Here is a 16,917-nt window from a genome sequence, read left to right on the forward strand (position 1 = left end):
TTTCTTACCAACGTCTCCAAACGCACACAGGACGGCTCTATTGCATCTCACACTGGCACCAGGTTGGTGAATGAACCAGTAGGTAGCAGCTCCATGGGGCTTTAAACAGGGTTTTATAAAGTAATGCTCATAAACCATAACCAGGATGTTCCTGACCCTAACCATACCATAGCAGGAAAATACATTACGTTGTCAGTGAGTGTAATTTGAGTTTTTGGTTGTCAAATAGTAATGTCCTGTGTGGTAGTAAGGTAGCTGCAATGACTTATGCAAACCTAACAAGTCACGTGACATCAAGAGGTGAAGCTTTAAAAAAACATCTCTTTTTAGGCCTCGGCTCAAAAATGTCATACCCAAACTAAAAAAGGTTTATCTCTGCAACCACTAGGGCTATTTGAATAATGCTGTTATAATAAAAGAGTATAATGTGAGTTGTGTGTTCAGATGTGTAAATATCAGTCTATATGTTACTGGTCATGAGTAAATGAAGAAGTGAATTATACAGTTTTTATAGCAATATCTGCCACAGAGCCGATATGGGCTCCACAGTTTTTAAGAGGTTTAAATGTCTGGGACTTCCCACTAACAGAAGAAGTGGTGTGTACATCTGATTCAGTGCTTTAAATACCCAGAGTCCTCTTCTGCTGCGTGATGAAGCTCTCTGGTGACACTCATGTGTTTCTTATGGGACTTTCTTTGTTGAGATTTCCATGCATGTTGTCTGAGAAAAATGATTCAAGAAACCTTGAAACACACCAAAGAGTTCTGTGAATCCCAGCTGCCGATCAGCACAAACACTCCTTTCTAATTTTAGCCTCCAGTAGCACAGAGCATTAGCGCATCAGCGCAGCAAACTAACGATGCTGCTAGTTTGCCGAAGGCGCCAAATGTTACCGTGAGCTACATCAAGGTGGAGTTTCTTCCTCACACATACAATCCCTTCTGTGCTGTCAATGCAGGAGTGACTTCATTTCCATTTACTGTATATTGCTTTTCCAGCAGCCTCCGACTCAGTGAGCTTTATGTGTTTGTGTCCCAGTTCCTGCAGGGGAGCCCTGGAACGTTTTCTGTTTACGGCCTGGCTGTGATAACATTCCCGCTCTGCATCACAGGCAGCGCTGTGTAGCGGTGCCACCGCTCCCTGTCCGCTAACAGGACGCGCTCTGTCCCGCCAGCTCCCACACTAAAGTCTCTTTGAAATAGCAGTTTGTTTATTCTTGAATACTAAATATGCAGTGTGTCGCTTAAGGAACCTCAGATTGGCCGGAGAGACAGGCGGCATCTTGTTGACGGCTCTCTGCTCGGTCACCTCACCTCACGCTGGTTGTGTTTCCTTTTGTATCTTCATACAAACACCTCCTTGGTTCTGTGTCTCAGAACTCTGTTTTCCTTTCTCTGTCGTGTCTTTCTGTGTCTTCATTTTCGTCCAGTGGGATGTTATTATATTATAGAGGGTAACTCGCCCCATTGAACACATTTTTATTTGCAAAACTCAGATGACCTCAGTTTTAGGCCTTTAGCCATCAGTTAAAAATAAATAAGTCACTGTACACATTGTCCTCCAATGTTGGATTCTAAACTCCACACACACTAATTCAATTCAGTTTATTTTATATAGCCCAAAATCACAAATTACAAAATTATCCTCAGAGGGCTTTACAGTCTGTAACATAACATCCTGTCCCGGGACCTCACATCGGATCAGGAAAAACTCCCCCAATAAAGATACTAAAAACCCTTTCACAGGGAAAAAGGGGAAGAAACCTGAGGGAGAGCAACAGAGGAGGATCCCTCTGATTGGATGTTCAGAAGCAATAGATGTCATGTGACCAGAATGAATAACGTAACGGAGTTACAGCACATTACATGAATATGACGGTATATGAGTAGTCGGCATGGTCCATGATCCAGATAACCACGATCCATAAAGCAGGCATCCGGTTCCGCAGTTTCACTAGCTACCATAAGCATCGTGTAAGTTACCTCACCAACTCAGTTTTCTTGAAGCTGCTCCATCAATACTTTCACAATAACAATGCATAACGTTCCCGTCAGCTATACAGACCCTTTTTGTCCCCTAACTTTACTGATTGGTTCAGTCTCATCTCAGCAGAGATGTTGGCTTTTGGAGTTGGAAGAACATTCTCCTTCTTCAGAACTGAAGAAGGAGGCCTTTCGGGCCTGGCTGGCCCAGGGGTCTCCTGAAGCAGGTGCCGGGAGGCCAGAAGGGCTGCAGCTGCGATGGTCGCGGATGCTAAAACTCGGGCATGGGAGGAGTTCGGGGAGGCCATGGAGAAGGACTTTCGGTTGGCCTCAAGGAAGTTCTGGCAAACCATCTGATGGCTCAGGAAGGGAAAGCAGGGCCTACCCCAGGCTGTTCTCAGCGGGGAAGGGGGGGGGGGGGGGACTGCTGACCCGGACCGGGGACATCGTCGGGCGGTGGAAAGAGCACTTTGAGGAACTCCTAAACCCGGCCAACATGGCACCCGGAGAGGGGGCAGCGCCAGAAGACTTTGGGGTGGTTGCACCCATATCCCTGGCAGAGGTCACTAAGGTAGTCAAAAAGCTCTTTGGTGGCGCCGGGGGGATGAGATCCGCCCTGAGATGCTGAAAGCGCTGGACATTGTTGGGCTGTCTTGGCTGACACGCCTTTTCAGTGTCGCATGGGGGTCGGGAACAGTGGCATGGACTGGCAGACCGGGGTGGTGGTTCCCATCACCAAGAGAAGAAGACCGTGTAAACCAGTGGTTTTCAACTAGTGAGCCGTGAGAGATCGTCAGGTGGGCCGTGCGAAAAAAATGTCCAATTTCACTTAATCGGTCCAAAAAAATATTATTTAGTTGCCGCAAATAATGTTCCATTGTTGAGCGTCTGAGCTGCAATATAGTGGCTGGTCTAGTAATGAATTACTCTTCCATGCCAGTAGGGAGCGCAATAATTACCATATATGCTGTATTATGCTACAATGTGACATTAATAATAATTACCATATATGCTGTATTATGCTACAATGTGACATTAATAATAATGACCATATATGCTGTATTATGCTACAATGTGACATTAATAATAATGACCATATATGCTGTATTATGTTACAATGTGACATTAATAATAATGATCATATATGCTGTATTATGTTACAATGTGACATTAATAATAATGACCATATATGCTGTATTATGCTACAATGTGACATTAATAATAATGACCATATATGCTGTATTATGCTACAATATGACATTAATAATAATGACCATATATGCTGTACTATGCTACAATGTGACATTAATAATAATTACCATATATGCTGTATTATGCTACAATGTGACATTAATAATAATGACCATATATGCTGTACTATGCTACAATGTGACATTAATAATAATGACCATATATGCTGTATTATGCTACAATGTGACATTAATAATAATGACCATATATGCTGTATTATGTTACAATGTGACATTAATAATAATGACCATATATGCTGTATGATGCTACAATGTGACATTAATAATAATGACCATATATGCTGTATTATGTTACAATGTGACATTAATAATAATGACCATATATGCTGTATGATGCTACAATGTGACAACAGACGCAGGACCGGCCTTCATCGTGGACTCTTCATCCCAGGAGCGTGTTCGGGATTATGGGAATAGTACTTTGGAACAAATTCCTCCAAATGGATGCTTTTTAGCTTATATTTGAAGTATCCATCTTCCACTTTCAAACATTACTGCTCGGGCTGAAGGGTCAGAAGAGGTCATTATAATAATGTTTGATTTTAGAGTCATTTAACTGCTGGACATGTTTGGACATCCATCTTAATAAAAAATGGAGGAAGGACATTATAAAGGAGATAAAAGCTGCATGTCATTCACACAGCAATGAAAAACAATGTCATGTCTGCACACGATTTACCCTCGGTGTAGCAAGTACACAAGAGGGGGCCCAGAATAGACCCTGGGGGAACGCCACACAAGAGGAGGAGGGGTCTCCAAGGTCCTGCTGGTCAGATAGGAGATGAAACCGGTCTCACCTCCAACTTGTCAAATGCCGACAGAAGATAGTGGACAAATTCAGTCTCAAATTCAGTGTGAAACTGTCATGTGAAAAAAGAAAAGAGTATCAGCGATGGCTATTGAAAAGGTCCAAGGTGACGGAAGCTGAACTCTACATCAGAGGCTGATGACACCACAGCTCATGACATAATCTGCTCACACTCATCTATGATTTGTAATATCAGTGGCGGCTGGTGTACATTTTTTTTATAGGGCCATTTAATCCCAGTATGATTCAAAAAGGCATCACGCATTACTACTTTGCAGTTCAATATTTAACATGTATTCCAACACTTTGACATAATAAGGACATCTTATTAATACAATTCAGTATATTATAATATATATATATATATATATACATATACATATATACATATATATGTATATATGTATATATATATATATATATATATATATATACATATATATATATATATATCATGTCATATCACATATATATATTGCGTCCAGCAGCGAGTTTAGCCAAACCGTGCTGTTGTAGCTTAGCCGTCTGCACAGAAGCTCAAGCTGCTCCTTTCACCCGGTCTGTTGTCTTGTGGTGAGGTCAGGCTGATCTGGGACCAGGTGTTTCACCTGTAGTTTCTCCACCAAAGGTCTTCTCTCAAACGGGTGTTGGAGGAAAGATTATACCGAGTTGGCGTTTGGTTTTCTGTGAAGAGCAGCATGTTATCATGGGTGACGCCTCCTCTGCCCTGAAGAGAAGGAGAGACGGGAACGCACAGCCTGGGGCGAGAGGAGAATAGCCCTCCGGAAGTCCTTTTTAGGGCGCTGATTGGTTCAATTATAATTCACTCATTTATATCTTTAACCAGTGATTGGCTAAACTGCTTATTAGACCCGTCTTCCTTGGGCCAAATGGATCTGGCCCCACAACGTGCACTAGCAGCAGAGACGTGCACTAGCAGAGAGACGTGCACTAGCAGCAGAGACGTGCACTAGCAGTAGAGACGTGCACTAGCAGAGAGACGTGCACCAGCAGCAGAGACGTGCACTAGCAAAGAGACGTGCACTAGCAGCAGAGACGTGCACTAGCAGTAGAGACGTGCACTAGCAGCAGAGACGTGCACTAGCAGTAGAGACGTGCACTAGCAGCAGAGACGTGCACTAGCAGCAGAGATGTGCACTAGCAGTAGAGACGTGCACCAGCAGCAGAGACATGCACTAGCAGTAGATACGTGCACTAGCAGCAGAGACGTGCACTAGCAGAATGGACAAGCAGGAAAAGCACATATTTGGCGCAGATATCATATTTTACAAATTTTACTGGGTATATTCCATAGCTCAAAAACACACATATTGACCATTTGTATAATTGATTAATATTATTATATTTTTATAATTAATAATATTATAAATACTATTATTAGGTGGGTGGATGGGGCCTCGTGGCCCTCTAGTGGCCGCCACTGGTTAATGCTCTGCTGGTGGTCAGTGTGTGGTTGAAGGGATGAGGGATGACGGCTGAGTAACCCGGAGCTTTCTAAGGACACCAGCATGAGGAATGTGGCAGCTATGTAACGGGTGAAGGGGCAGGTTTCACACACACACACACACACACACACACACACACACACACACACACACACACACACACACACACACACACACACACACACTGTCTGACAGGCAGAGTAATTACGTTACATTACTGTCACTTCCTCTCAAAAACGTAAGTAAGATTACAAAATGGCGCAGTGCAGAAGCTGTTCATCATATCTGGACCAACACAGTGGGGCCAGCTCTCTCAGAGTCACTTAGTGAAACGGTATATTTAGTGTTTGGTATGAATAATAAACACAATAAGACTTAATGCCAGGCTTCTTAAGACACTTCTTGGCCATGACACCATCTTGAAAGTGCAGTCACTTTATGATCAGTGAATGATGAGGTATTTCATGAGAAAAGCATCTCGGGGCTGCGGAAAAGATCTGCTAAACTTCCTTCAGCTCCTTCAACCGGACGAAACCTTCTCCGGTGTTGCTCTGGCTGCTCACCTCTAAAGCACCGGCCTCTCTTCCTGCATGCCGAGCGCTTCTTGTTCATCCTTTGGATCGCGATGAACGTGTGAATCTGAGTTGTTCAGCAGGATTTTCCATTACTGTTATTACATTTCAAGGAAGAGTCTGGTCCCGTCGATGGGGACGGACCCAATGCAGAAACGAGTGACCTTGTTTGTGTTTTTATGAAACGTGTTTATCGGACCGACTGGTTGATGGTGTCAGATTGCCGCGGGCTGCGTGATGAATCGCCGCCGCCGACTCCTGACCTCCGTGTGTTTTGGAAATGTTTGCCTGGCTGACACACAATGGTTGGCGCGTGGCCAGGCAGGAGGCTGCCAAACTGGCAACCCCTCCGCCCGCCGAGGCTCCCTCCTCCTCCGGCCTCCATCAGTGTCCGGCGCAGCGTGGCCGGCACACACATCCTGCCTTTGTGGGCCAGGAATCCTAGGAATCCAGACTCCTGCCCAAAAGGTGCTCCCTCCCACACCTCACCCTCTCCAGCGGCCCGGCCGGGCGTCTGGCTGCGTGTGGTTGGAGGTCGTGTTGTCGCTGCAGGAACAGCAGCGGTGCAACACCTGCTCTCAGGAAGTGAGCTGTGTGTGTTGCACCAACGGTCAACCTGAAGGCCAAAGGCGGGTTTGATGAGGTTTTCTGGGCGTGCTGTGGGTCTGAGGTCCGGCTTCATCTCTACTTGTGACTCTTTAGTGTGGCAATGCTTCTGAACTATCTGGCCTTCACATTATGTATTCAAATACAAAGCTATTACACATGTTTTGATGTTGATAATAGTTTCTAAACGTTCTGGTTTGTGGCCTTAAAGGAAAACATTCTCCAAATCTATTTCAAAAGTGGTAGCACTTTATAATAAGTACAGTATTTAGCATTAGTAAAGCATGAATACACAATGAATTCATCATTTATAAAGCATTATTCCAACATGAACACTCATTAGTAACTCATTAGTATGCAATTCATAAACACAGTTATACATGTTTTATGCTTGATTAATAAGCATGTGTTTTCATACTTTATAAATGATTGATTTCCCATTTGTAAATGAAGTATTAAGGACTTATAAATGATGAATTCAGTGTTTATTCATGCTTTACTAATGCTAAATACTGTGTACTTCATAAAAAGTGATAATATGTCAGTGTTTTACTGCCACGAAGGGTACCAAAAAATATGTGCAGGTTTAAAGAAGAACTTAACAGCAAATGAACGTGTGTTAATACTTTTACCTCCACTCACTGACGTAGATGTGTAGGGGCGTGTCAGGACTCTGTGACATCACTGGTGGGCGTGGTTACGGGTGCGGCAGAGCACACCTTTGACCTCCCAGCAGGTGAGTCCATGATGTGTGACTCAGACCAACTCTGTTCTCAACAATACTCAACAATCCTCACGGTCCCTCCACATCAGGCTTTGTGGGTGATTCATAATCAATAAAGATTCATAATCAGACGTGCAGCACCAGTGTTTTTGCTCAGGGCCTTATGAGCCTTACAAGCCATATGAACATTAAAACAATGTTCTCCTACGTCCTTTTTGTGAAATTATTATACTGTTTGTCATTTGGGATCAAATATCCTCTAATGAAAGATAATTTAGAGAATATAAATGTAGATTTACAGAATAATGAAATATTCCAATGAAGGTGGTGACATGTAGTAAAATAATGACTGAGGTTTTGTGTGTAGATCTAGGCCTACAGTGATAATATTGGGTCTAAAATGATGTGAAATTGCATATTCAAGTCGACATTCAAAACCAATATTTCCTACATGTTTTTAAATGATGGATGTGATATTATAATATTGATACACAACATGTGATTAAATAAATGGTACGTCTCCCTGCTCCAGACAGGTTCAGGTCCTCCGGGTCGCAGAAAGCACAGCCGGTCGTTCTCCTGACATTATGGGATGCATACTTATGAAATGCTTATGAAATGCTTATGAAATGCATACTTATGAGATGCATACTTATGAAATACTAATGAAATGCATACTTATGAGATGCATACTTATGAAATACTTATGAGATGCATACTTGTAAAATGCATACTTATGAAATGCATACTTATGAAATGCATACTTATGAGATACTTATGAGATGCATACTTGTAAAATGCATACTTATGAAATGCATACTTATGAAATGCATACTTATGAGATACTTATGAGATGCATACTTGTAAAATGCATACTTATGAAATGCATACTTATGAAATGCATACTTATGAGATACTTATGAAATGCATACTTATGAAATACATACTTATGAGATACTTATGAAATGCATACTTATGAAATACATACTTATGAGATACTTATGAAATGCATACTTATGAAATACATACTTGTGAAATACATACTTGTGAAATGCATACTTATGAAATACATACATATGAAATGCATACTTATGAAATACTTGTGAAATGCATACTTATGAGATGCATACTTATGAAATACTTGTGAAATGCATACTTATGAAATGCATACTTATGAAATACTTGTGAAATGCATACTTATGAGATGCATACTTGTGAAATGCATACTTATGAGATGCATACTTATGAAATGCATACTTATGAAATGCATACTTATGAAATACTTGTGAAATGCATACTTATGAAATGCATACTTATGAAATACTTGTGAAAAGCATACTTGTGAAATGCATACTTATGAAATGCATACTTATGAAATACTTGTGAAATGCATACTTATGAGATGCATACTTATGAAATGCATACTTATGAAATACATACATATGAAATGCATACTTATGAAATACTTGTGAAATGCATACTTATGAAATGCATACTTATGAAATACTTGTGAAATGCATACTTATGAAATGCATACTTATGAAATACTTGTGAAAAGCATACTTGTGAAATGCATACTTATGAAATGCATACTTATGAAATACTTGTGAAATGCATACTTATGAAATGCATACTTATGAAATACTTGTGAAATGCATACTTATGAGATGCATACTTATGAAATGCATACTTGTGAGATGCATACTTATGAAATACTTGTGAAATGCATACTTAGGAAATGCATCCTTATGAGATGCATACTTATGAAATGCATACTTATGAGATGCATACTTATGAAATACTTGTGAAATGCATACTTATGAAATGCATACTTATGAAATACTTGTGAAATGCATACTTATGAGATGCATACTTATGAAATGCATACTTATGAGATGCATACTTATGAAATACTTGTGAAATGCATACTTATGAAATGCATACTTATGAAATACTTGTGAAATGCATACTTATGAGATGCATACTTGTGAAATGCATACTTATGAGATGCATACTTATGAAATGCATACTTATGAAATACTTGTGAAATGCATACTTATGAAATGCATACTTATGAAATACTTGTGAAATGCATACTTATGAGATGCATACTTATGAAATGCATACTTGTGAGATGCATACTTATGAAATACTTGTGAAATGCATACTTAGGAAATGCATCCTTATGAGATGCATACTTATGAAATGCATACTTATGAGATGCATACTTGTGAAATGCATACTTATGAGATGCATACTTATGAAATGCATACTTATGAAATGCATACTTATGAAATACTTGTGAAATGCATACTTATGAAATGCATACTTATGAAATACTTGTGAAAAGCATACTTGTGAAATGCATACTTATGAAATGCATACTTATGAAATACTTGTGAAATGCATACTTATGAGATGCATACTTATGAAATGCATACTTATGAAATACATACATATGAAATGCATACTTATGAAATACTTGTGAAATGCATACTTATGAAATGCATACTTATGAAATACTTGTGAAATGCATACTTATGAAATGCATACTTATGAAATACTTGTGAAAAGCATACTTGTGAAATGCATACTTATGAAATGCATACTTATGAAATACTTGTGAAATGCATACTTATGAAATGCATACTTATGAAATACTTGTGAAATGCATACTTATGAGATGCATACTTATGAAATGCATACTTGTGAGATGCATACTTATGAAATACTTGTGAAATGCATACTTAGGAAATGCATCCTTATGAGATGCATACTTATGAAATGCATACTTATGAGATGCATACTTATGAAATACTTGTGAAATGCATACTTATGAAATGCATACTTATGAAATACTTGTGAAATGCATACTTATGAGATGCATACTTATGAAATGCATACTTATGAGATGCATACTTATGAAATACTTGTGAAATGCATACTTATGAAATGCATACTTATGAAATACTTGTGAAATGCATACTTATGAGATGCATACTTGTGAAATGCATACTTATGAGATGCATACTTATGAAATGCATACTTATGAAATACTTGTGAAATGCATACTTATGAAATGCATACTTATGAAATACTTGTGAAATGCATACTTATGAGATGCATACTTATGAAATGCATACTTGTGAGATGCATACTTATGAAATACTTGTGAAATGCATACTTAGGAAATGCATCCTTATGAGATGCATACTTATGAAATGCATACTTATGAGATGCATACTTATGAAATACTTGTGAAATGCATACTTATGAAATGCATACTTATGAAATACTTGTGAAATGCATACTTATGAGATGCATACTTATGAAATGCATACTTGTGAGATGCATACTTATGAAATACTTGTGAAATGCATACTTAGGAAATGCATCCTTATGAGATGCATACTTATGAAATGCATACTTATGAGATGCATACTTATGAAATACTTGTGAAATGCATACTTATGAAATGCATACTTATGAAATACTTGTGAAATGCATACTTATGAGATGCATACTTATGAAATGCATACTTGTGAGATGCATACTTATGAAATACTTGTGAAATGCATACTTAGGAAATGCATACTTATGAGATGCATACATATGAAACGCATACTTGTGAAATGCATACTTATGAAATGCATACTTGTGAGATGCATACTTATGAAATGCATACTTGTGTTTTCCAGGCAGCAAAGGGAGACCTGCTTTATCAAACGATCACATGACATGTCCCTCATGCCTGTGTGAGCAAGCGTTAATGCAGCACCTTCCTGCTCTCCAGCAAAACACTTTTTCCGTGCTCTGGGGTGACAATGGGAATGAGGAGGTTTTCCTCCCGCTCCTGGGAACCCGAGGACAGGCCTGTGTTTCCTGGATCGAGGCCCGATCGGAAAGCGATGGAGAGAACACAGGATGTCCTGAGCAGCGAGGACAGAGCAGCTGCAGGGAGACTTATTCACAGGGGTTTTCTCCACTTCACTCGACCATGATGGAGTGGGATTCCCCTCTCAGGTTTCCATTCCCCCAATCCTTTCCTTTGCTTTTCTTGCCGTGTCTTAAAATGACCCTTGAGGCCCGAAGCTCCGTATATGTGAGTCATGGTTTGGTTGATATTCCAGTCGCTCTTATTTACATCCGGACACCTTAGCATCTCTTCCTGAGGTCACACGTCCACAACCACGCAGTCACTTGAAGCTGTTTCTGTCCGTATTTCACGCCGCCTCCTCCGGCCGCGCTGCAGCCGTCTTGAGAGGCGATGACAAGGCGGAGGGGGCGGGGCCTGTGAGTCTATAAGAACGGCCCCCACAGGGAGACCTCTCCATGAAGCAGAGTGAGCTCACAACAAGTCACTGTCAGAGAGCAGACGGGTTCCTCTGTTCACAGACTCTGAACTGTGGATCCGTTTTGATCCTGCAACCGACAACCAGACCTCTTTCCTCAGGGACTCAGGACGGTCCATCTAAAACGTCTTACTTACAATCTTTATTCCTTTGGAATATACTTTTTATCTGTTTATTACCAGGATGCTGATCCCTGCTACTCTGCAGCAGATCATTTCCACCCTGTTTGTGCTGGGCAGCGCTGCAGTGATGGTGAGTTGCTCTCACTTCATTATACGCAACATTACACTGTAAAAACTGGGGTTTGCATTCATTAATATCTGCTAAATAAATAATAGTAACCTTTACATAATAAAAAAGAGGATGTACTGTTTTGAATTACATTGAGCTGAATTCAAGAAATGTTTATTCATTATTAATTACATTTGACTTAATTTTGTGTGAATAAAATCAGCTGTGAATCACTGAGTAGACTTTAATTATATTACATCAGTAAAGGAAATTTATGAATTTGACTCATTTGGAGGTCTTTGTTTTAACGCATTCTGCGCCACAGATGATCTTATTCTTTAGCTTGTACATGTTCACCATCTCACCCGTCCCACCCTGACCCCTGACCCCTGACCTCTGACCTCTGACCCCGGTCCCCAGGAGGACAGTGCTTGCCCGGCTGAGTGCTCCTGCACCCCGTCGCCCCAGCCGTGCCCGCCGGGCGTCAGCTGGGTGAGCGACCGCTGTGGCTGCTGTAAAGTGTGCGCCCGGCAATTCAACCAGGACTGCAGCGCCACAGAGCCCTGCGACCACATCAAGGGGCTGCGCTGCCACCTGGGGGCCGGAGGGGACCCGCACAGAGGACTGTGTCGAGGTGGGTTACTTCAGTAAAACACTGCTTTCAACGCTATGTCCACACAGAGAGCGGAGAACACAGCAGCAAACATTGTCTTTATCTTTTTCTGACTTTTCTTCCAGCTCACATCATGGGGAGTCACAACATTCATTCACTTTAAAGGTCCACCGGCCCAAAGGGTCACCTATAATGAACAAGGCAATTCACTGGTGCTATTGCTGTAAAGCAGCACTGTCATCAGGGTGGTTTTGGAGAATACAATTTGTGTCATAAACTGGAAGTGTAGAGTTTTAAAGATTTTTGCATTTTCCAGCCAAGAAGGGTCAAATAAAAGGTGGTATGAAGTTGCATCATGGGACGTTTAGGATCCAGAGTTGTCGAGATTGGCTTGTAGGAGCTGACAGAAAGGACATGTCTGCCTCTGTTGCACAAATGTTCACATTGTTTTTGATTATAGAAACCTTTAAACACCATAGGCCCACTTATGGGCATTTATTTATTTATTGCAAAATATATACATGAATCACAAGAAAATCTATTAATGTCAAACTTTGCAGAGATAATGTTCACATATTGTGTTTTGATTTGAGAGAAGTGTAGACCTTACGAATACATCATTTCAAATAAATAATCATCCCGAAAGTGCTTTTTTTCTAGGTGGACCTGAAAACTTAAATTTTTTGCTGTGTGTCATGTTCATTTACTCTTATTTAGCACATCTGAACAACATCTCACATTATACTTGTTTATTATAACACCAAAAGTATTCAAATAGCCCTAGTGGTTGCAGAGATACACCCTTTGTAGTTTGGGTATGCAACTTTCGAGCAGAGGCCTAACAATAGCTTCGTGCTTTTAAAGAAAGTAACATTATTTGTGCAGTTTGATGCTGACTATGATGTATTTGTGATTGTGCTTAAACACAGGTTTTCCACTGTGTCCTATGAAGTTCAAAGGTCTCCCTTCACAGCTGTGTTTCCTTTTGTGTGTGTGTGTGTGTGTGTGTGTGTGTGTGTGTGTGTGTGTGTGTGTGTGTGTGTGTGTGTGTGTGTGTGTGTGTGACAGCTGAGGCCCAGGGTTTGCCGTGTGAGTTTGGCGGCCGGGTGTACCAGCACGGCGAGGACTTCCAGCCCAGCTGCCAGCACCAGTGCACCTGCATGGACCGGGTGGTGGGCTGCATGCCGCTCTGCCCGCGCCAGCTGCCGCTGCCCGGCCGCCGTTGCTCGCGGCCCCGGCTGGCCCGGCCCGAGGGCGGCTGCTGCGACGAGTGGGTGTGTGACGACGACAACCACATCAGCGAGGAGCCAGACGAGCCGGCGCACACCTCCCTGCCGGACGGCCGGTCCCTACCCAACCACATCAGCGCCCTGCTGCAGGCCCCGCCGCACCCTCGGCTCCCAGCCACCGTCGGAGGGGCCGCGCCCAGAGGTGAGCTCCTACTGAGGCCTGCCGCCAACTCTGCATGTGGCCCGAAGGAGATTTATCATTGTCGGTGTGCAGAGTCAAACACAACGTGTTCCTATTGCTATTAATAATGAAACAAATCCAAAAACTGCAAATGAAAAACTGCTTTGGAATCCATCTTGAACCGGTTTCAGAGAGATAGTCCTGACTTCACAAAACAATAACTTGACATTTGGTGTAATTCTGTGATAAAGCAGGTCACGACTAGTACATGTCATACTCCAGTCAGAGATCTTTAGGCACCGCTTAATAAAGAATATATGAAAATATATATATTTAACCAAAATATGTTTCTTATTCTGAGATTTAAAAATATAAAAATATACAATATAGCGTGAATGTGAAAATTTGAATCGCTATATTTGTCATCTTGTGAGCAAAGCTGATATTGTATCCTGAGGGTGGCGCTACAGTAAATGGTTTAGCCTCAGGGGAGCATGAATGTGCTCAGTTAATACAATGGCAACCACACATCAGATATTTATTTTGTTGAAGTGAAGACCTGATATTGACAATACAGTGTCATCGGCCTATAGACGCCCACAGCTAATGTGTCCTGTGGTTGAGATATCGTGCTCAAATGGCTGACATCTTCTTCCATTAATGGAGTCCCATTACTCTAATCCAAAGATCATGATTATATGGATGGATGCTTTTCGTTTGCTGGGATACATTGTTTGATAATGACTCGTCGTCTTTGTTTTTCCCGACAGAGATGGTGTCCTTCCCCATGTCTGAGGTGTTACTCAAATCTAGCTGTTTCCCACAAACCACCGAGTGGACCGAGTGCTCCACCTCGTGTGGGATGGGCATCTCAAGTCGAGTGAGCAGCGACAACGCAGACTGTCGGCTGCTCAGAGAAACCAGACTATGCCAGATCCAGCAATGTGAGCTGCAGCTTTCTGTAGCTAGCAAGGTACTAAACAAACAAATACCGTACAATTTGAGTTAAAGGCCGCTACTTTTTTTCTTTTTTTTTTCTCAACTTTGACACGTGCGGCTTAAATATCGGTGGGGCTAATTTGCCACCATGCTCACCCAAAGAGGCGCAATGGAAAACCGGTCTGCGCTACAGGTCAGCGCAAGCTTGCGAGATGGCAATGCAAGGTAGCAATGCAAGCTAGCCTCCCACCACCGCCACAGCGCTAGCTCATGAACTAGTAGCGTGAGCTAGCTAGTGATGTAGTAGCAGAAGCTACAATGTCCATAACGTCCTGGTGGATTAGCCTGTGACACCTCCACCACAGCTGTGAGAACAAGAACAAACATAGAGACAGTGCCAGCTCGCTAACTAGCAGCGCTAACTAGCGCTAACTAGAGCTGGTCCCTGCGGGGGGATGGGGGGGGGGGGGAGTATGTCACTCTTACCTGTCTTAAAAACTTGAGAGCCCTGTTAAAGGGTGTGCCTTATAACCTGCATTTCACGGTACACCTGCTAAGAAAGGAAATAATATTGGAGATAAACATCATATATTAGTGGGTAATATTACGAACTTGTCTCTCTTTTCTCCCTCATTTCTCTGAACGCTCCATACTGGTAATGAGCTGGCTTTGAGATGATTACAGCCTACTGTCCTCTGAGTACCTGGGATTTTCACGTAGTTTGGAAAACAAATAATTTAATCAATAAATACGGCATTGTTCCTCGATGAAGATTCAATAATAGTTTAGATAGATAGATAGATAGATAGATGTATACTTTATTTATCCCAGAGGGGAAATTCGCTTGTCGCAGAAGCAAGCAACTTACATATGAGACACAAAAAATAAGACACAAAAAATTCAATAAAAATTCAAAATATTAGAAAAAATGTAATACAACTTAAAAATATCACAAAATATCACAAAACAAATATCAGAAATGCAAAATACTCAATATATAAAAAAAAAACGTAATAATTTAGGAAACGAAACAATAAAGAAAGTAAAAAAAGGAAAGGTATGTGCAGTGTATGTGAAGTGTATGAAGGATCTAGCCTGAGGTGACTTATTGATGTCATTGTAATGATGGCTCTCTCTCTGTCACGCAGAAGGGGAAGAAGTGTCAGCGGACTGTCCGCCCCCAGGAACCGGTCAGCATCACCTTCGCCGGATGCTGGACCCCGCAGCGGTACCGCCCTCGTACCTGTGGGACTTGCACCGACGACCGCTGCTGCACGCCCTCCCTCTCCCGCACCGTGATGCTGCGCTTCCACTGCCCCGACGGAGAGGGCTTCTACAGGAAAGTCATGTGGATCCAGCGCTGCAGCTGCAACACAAGCTGCCGTACACACAGCGGGCCCTCAGTCAGCCTCCACAATGACATCCACACCTTCAGGCGCTGAGGCGGGCTCTCCTGGCACGCCGGGGCAAGACTCTGCACCGCCCTGCCTGTCAGCAGGGTGACCCCTCCCTAACTAGGCAATACCCTCGCTTGCACTTTAAGCGTCCTGCTACAATCACACCAGTCTGTCCACACCAGTGTTTCAGGGCCGCACTGAGGACGGCGCTCTGCAGCGTGCTGCTGTGCTTTTACTGAAACTTCTTTTATTGAACTGTAATGTTGTGTCCTCTCCACAGGGAGCCATGTGACCGTCACACAGAATGAAGCTTTTTATGACAAGTGATGGAAATTAGGGACATGCATTTTAAATAATGAGGAAGAACTAGATGACGTATTCATTAGTTACTATAGGGGCTAAGTGTTCTTTATTACCTGTCCTTTGTGATGCACCTGTACTGACTGTGTCATTGAGTGTGTGTGTGTGTGTGTGTGTGTGTGTGTGTGTGTGTGTGTGTGTGTGTGTGTGTGTATGTGTGTGTGTGTGTGTGAAGGATGAGAAAC

The 16,917-nt window shown here is 41.9% G+C and overlaps 1 protein-coding gene across 1 annotated transcript; it reads left to right on the forward strand.

Moving 5' to 3' along the window:
- Positions 1-11,965: 11,965 nt before the first annotated feature.
- ccn1l2 (cellular communication network factor 1, like 2) lies at positions 11,966-16,417 on the forward strand (the record flags this gene model as incomplete). The annotated part of the gene is made up of 5 exons (XM_079222984.1): positions 11,966-12,034; positions 12,434-12,647; positions 13,695-14,057; positions 14,807-15,009; positions 16,124-16,417. 5 exons carry the CDS (start codon positions 11,966-11,968, stop codon positions 16,415-16,417), a joined length of 1,143 nt encoding a protein of 380 aa, XP_079079110.1.
- Between the last annotated feature and the right edge of the window lie 500 nt (positions 16,418-16,917).

Source organism: Taurulus bubalis, assembly GCF_910589615.1.
Source record: "Taurulus bubalis genome assembly, chromosome: 8".
In the NCBI taxonomy this organism is placed as follows: domain Eukaryota; kingdom Metazoa; phylum Chordata; class Actinopteri; order Perciformes; family Cottidae; genus Taurulus; species Taurulus bubalis.